The sequence below is a fragment of the Saprolegnia diclina genome (genome assembly GCF_000281045.1).
Source record: "Saprolegnia diclina VS20 unplaced genomic scaffold supercont1.41, whole genome shotgun sequence".
In the NCBI taxonomy this organism is placed as follows: Eukaryota; Oomycota; class Saprolegniomycetes; order Saprolegniales; family Saprolegniaceae; genus Saprolegnia; species Saprolegnia diclina.
The window spans coordinates 48,332-51,445 of NW_008246108.1; the positions used below are offsets into that span (position 1 = coordinate 48,332).

Here is a 3,114-nt window from a genome sequence, read left to right on the forward strand (position 1 = left end):
AGGAGTTCTATGCTTTTTAGACAAAGGGCACTGCACACGACCGACTTGTTGATCCTGGTGGCAACGCCAATGGGGAAGAGAATGAAGCAGGTATCACGGAGTGGACAAAAGTGGTCGACTAGGTGTTCATCTTGACAGGACCCAAGGGGCTAGCAAGTACTACGCAACATCACACGTTTCGATTTGCTCTTCTTACACAAAGTAAGAATAATGAAATCGGCCTAGACATAGGTCTTGGGCACCAGCGGCGCCTCTTCGCCGACGTCGTTGTTGTTCCAGAGCAAGACGTTGGCGCCGTTGTCGTTCCAGAGCAAGACGTCGCGGACATGCCAACCGGGAAACCGGAGGAGGAAGAGGTGCAAGAGGTAATAGCACGTCGTCGCATTGCCCAAGAAGACAAGCCCGATCGTTAGGGCAGCGGCAAATAGCTTGGCGTCGCGGCCTTCGCGCACGAGAATGTACGTGAGCACCATGCACTGCCCTGTCCATGCGTCGATGAACGTCGCGTACGCCCACGCATCGTCCTGGATCGTCGCCCAGCCGGTCGCAAACGACTGCGCCTGCACGCAATAGACAAGGAATCCGAGGTACCCGAGAAAGGCCAGGAGTGCCAAACCGATAAACGTCCGGCGGGACGCCGACGTGCTGTCGATGGGCGGGAACGCCGTGCGCACGGGCAAAACGGCGGTGCGCAGCGAGCCGTCGCTACGAAGGAGGAGCCAGATGAAGGCAGCGACGGTAAAGACGTTGCCGAGGACGATGGCGCCGAGGGCCAAGCCCATCTTGGCCGGCAGCGTCGATGCTCGAAGCCACAAATAGGGCACCGAGAAGAGGAGCCCGGCGCTGTAGTCGATGAGGCCGCTGACCGCCCATGGGCTACCGAGCATACGCGCAATGCTGTCAAGCAGAGGCGTCGTCGCAAGCGCGTGGACAAGGACGAACGCCAAGTAGGCGGTCGGGACCGCGAGCGCTGCCGCAACGAGGTGCTTGAGCATGGCACCGTTGATGAATGACAGGCGATGGCCAATCACACGCCGAAAGAATCTGTTTTTGAGCCAATCAGCGATGACCAGCATCGCCAGGCAGCTGCTCGGCGACGATGTCGCCGTTGGGCAAGGTGCAAGGCCCGGCGTCGCGTGATCCTAGGGTGCTAAATCATGCTTGCGTCGTGCTAGTAGCCGATAATGGTAGTCGCACCATTGACGCACTATTGAATTGTACGGACCTAGTCGGAGAATCACTACCAACATGGTATCAAAGACATACTGTCAACGACTGGAAGCGATCTTTGGTGCTCAACCTAGTGACAACCGACCGGACAACCACTTCAATAGGACATCCTAGTTGACCTTCCAAATGCTGTAAATGCAGCCGTACTCGACGATGAAGGCGGCGACGTGTAGCCCGGTGCACCACACCCACAGAGTGCGCTGTGATTCTATAGCGACAACGACTTGAACGTTGAGCAAAACTAGCGGAGAGCTCTCAGATACGTAATTTCTGAAAGCGCAGACGCAAATGGACTAACAAATCCCGTCTCGCATGGCGCTCGTAGGCCCATGAACGAGATTGAGAGCTGACAAGGCGATGAAAAACGTGCGAGTTCTTGTGTTTGTCCTCCAACTAACCGTGAGAACAAGGCGGCAAGCTCTCGAATCTCAAAAGCTAAAAAGGTGAATAATCCCAAAGCGGAGGGCTAAACGTGCACTATGGAACGATTGTAACAAGCTTTTCAGAAACGGCAACGATCTGTCGGTGCAATGCCCAACTGTCGTGTCAAATGATCAAAACTAGGATTTGGGTCCACGAGTTGAGTTTTATCGACTTCAATATCATCAAGATCGTAGAGGTAAATGATGCCATCGTAATCTTGCGGTAGCGGTGTACCAAACAAAGATCCTGGATAGCAGAACGAAGCTCAGGTACAAAGCAGTACACAGAAGACTCTGCGAATGCATATTCCGGACTATGAGACATTACCGCCAATCGCAGTCGCGTGCAGCCTAAGAACGTTTTGCGCCGCACGCAAACTCCCTCCAAATTCGGCATTTTTTGCACGAGACACACAAAGATAATGCAACGCCCGGGGTAGGTGCTGAGGAATACTGTGCGATGCCTAGGTCCGTTGCATCGTTTCCATTGCAGAATTGGTTGTTGTTGAAGTGAGTCTATTTAGATATAATTTACACTGAACTGTTTTTGGGGGGTGGACTTTCGATTCAGAGCGTGTTGTGCTAGACGGCATCAGCGGCGAGGCTTAGCCGTGTTGAAGGCGAGGCGTGTGGATGGCGCACGCCGGGACGAAGTGATCACGAAGCCAGGCCGTTGCAGAATTGGTTAAAACCACCAACTAAAAAGCCCGGGATCCGTTTTGTTTGGTATCCTGACCTGCTTATAGAGACCGATACTGATATCGTTGTTCCCGCGCTTTTCGTGCAACCAAAAGCATCGCACACAACGCTTTTGCAGGCGATGAGCACGACTTCGAACGCGCAAGCAAGGCGAACTAATGCTGCGGCAGCATCGTGTCGTGGCGTCGACAGCATGTCCCGTGTATTCCTTGCGCAGAAAACGATCGTCGGATCCACTTGCTGTCAGGGAACGTGCCGCACGCCATGATAGGACATTGGTCACGCTTCGTTTTGGCGCGGAGTCACGTGCCGGAAGAAGCACATTTGGCGGTGAGTCACCAGTGGGTTTGCGAATTCTAGTACGATTTTATTTTCACGATCATACATGCCAAGGAACGTACAATAAGACCTGCGATAAGACTAGCTTTTTGGACTCAGTTCTGAGTCGTCCTACGACGCGCCACAAATCGAATGTGGGCGACGGTTGAAGTAACGCTATGGCCCAGTGTCACCTCTACCCGGCGCATGCAATCGGTTGTCAGCTGGTTTCCGTGACACGGTCAACACAAGTTGTCAGCACAGTGACACGCTCACCCACGTGGCAACACGGACGCTTCCCGTCAGCCAGGTGCCACGATCCCGTCTGATTTACAACTGCGGTCGACCGAGTCGCTCACTTTTCGTTTTCCCTTGTCCTTTCGACACCACCACCAACATGCGCATCGCCATTATTCTTGCTTCCGCCATTGCATGCTCGACTGTC

General features: G+C 53.9%; 1 protein-coding gene across 1 annotated transcript; it reads right to left on the reverse strand.

Annotated features, from left to right (window-relative positions):
- Positions 1-103: 103 nt before the first annotated feature.
- SDRG_11343 (hypothetical protein) lies at positions 104-1,023 on the reverse strand. The gene has a single exon (XM_008617377.1). The coding sequence runs from the start codon at positions 993-995 to the stop codon at positions 222-224; it is 774 nt and encodes a 257-aa protein (XP_008615599.1). The 5' UTR covers positions 996-1,023; the 3' UTR covers positions 104-221.
- Between the last annotated feature and the right edge of the window lie 2,091 nt (positions 1,024-3,114).

What these genes read in the sequence shown, in the direction of transcription:
- SDRG_11343 (XM_008617377.1), bottom strand. Translation starts at nt 995, where the DNA reads ATGCTCAAGCACCTCGTTGCGGCAGCGCTCGCGGTCCCGACCGCCTAC.